Source organism: Cystoisospora suis (assembly GCF_002600585.1).
Source record: "Cystoisospora suis strain Wien I chromosome Unknown contig_5653, whole genome shotgun sequence".
Classification (NCBI taxonomy): Eukaryota; Apicomplexa; class Conoidasida; order Eucoccidiorida; family Sarcocystidae; genus Cystoisospora; species Cystoisospora suis.
Genome location: NW_027158443.1, coordinates 3,059 through 3,398, shown reverse-complemented (window position 1 = coordinate 3,398; position 340 = coordinate 3,059). Strand labels below are relative to the sequence as shown.

The following is a 340-nucleotide window of genomic DNA, read 5'->3' as shown; positions in this document are numbered from 1 at the left end:
AGAAGAAGAGGAAGAAAAGAACGATAACCTGAAAGGTTCCTCTCTTTTCTATCTCACAGGAGAGAATCTGGCTTTCTCGCGAAACGGAATAAGAAGAAGAGACCGTTTCTCCTCACAACGCCAAGGAGAAGGAAGAACAGCTGAGAAGAAGCCTTTGCCGTTGAAAAAGAGAAGGTGAGATTCTTGGGAGTAAGAAGTCAGATCTAAGAAGGAAAAGATCACGATTGGAGTCACTATGTCTCATTTGACTCCTCTCACTACCTACCTTCACGCCTAGTATACAACCCTCCACCTCACTCACATTTTCTTTCGGCGGACCCCTACTTTCTCCTGTCTCTCT

The 340-nt window shown here is 45.0% G+C and overlaps 1 protein-coding gene across 1 annotated transcript in view; it reads left to right on the top strand.

Annotated features, from left to right (window-relative positions):
- The window catches only part of CSUI_009466 (uncharacterized protein), a gene marked incomplete at both ends in the record, with an annotated part of 2,665 nt that continues 2,325 nt past the window's right edge, over positions 1–340 (top strand). Inside the window, one exon of the mRNA XM_068069582.1 lies at positions 1–174. Coding sequence (XP_067918443.1) covers positions 1–174 — 174 coding nt within the window. The remainder of the gene's footprint in view (positions 175–340) is intronic.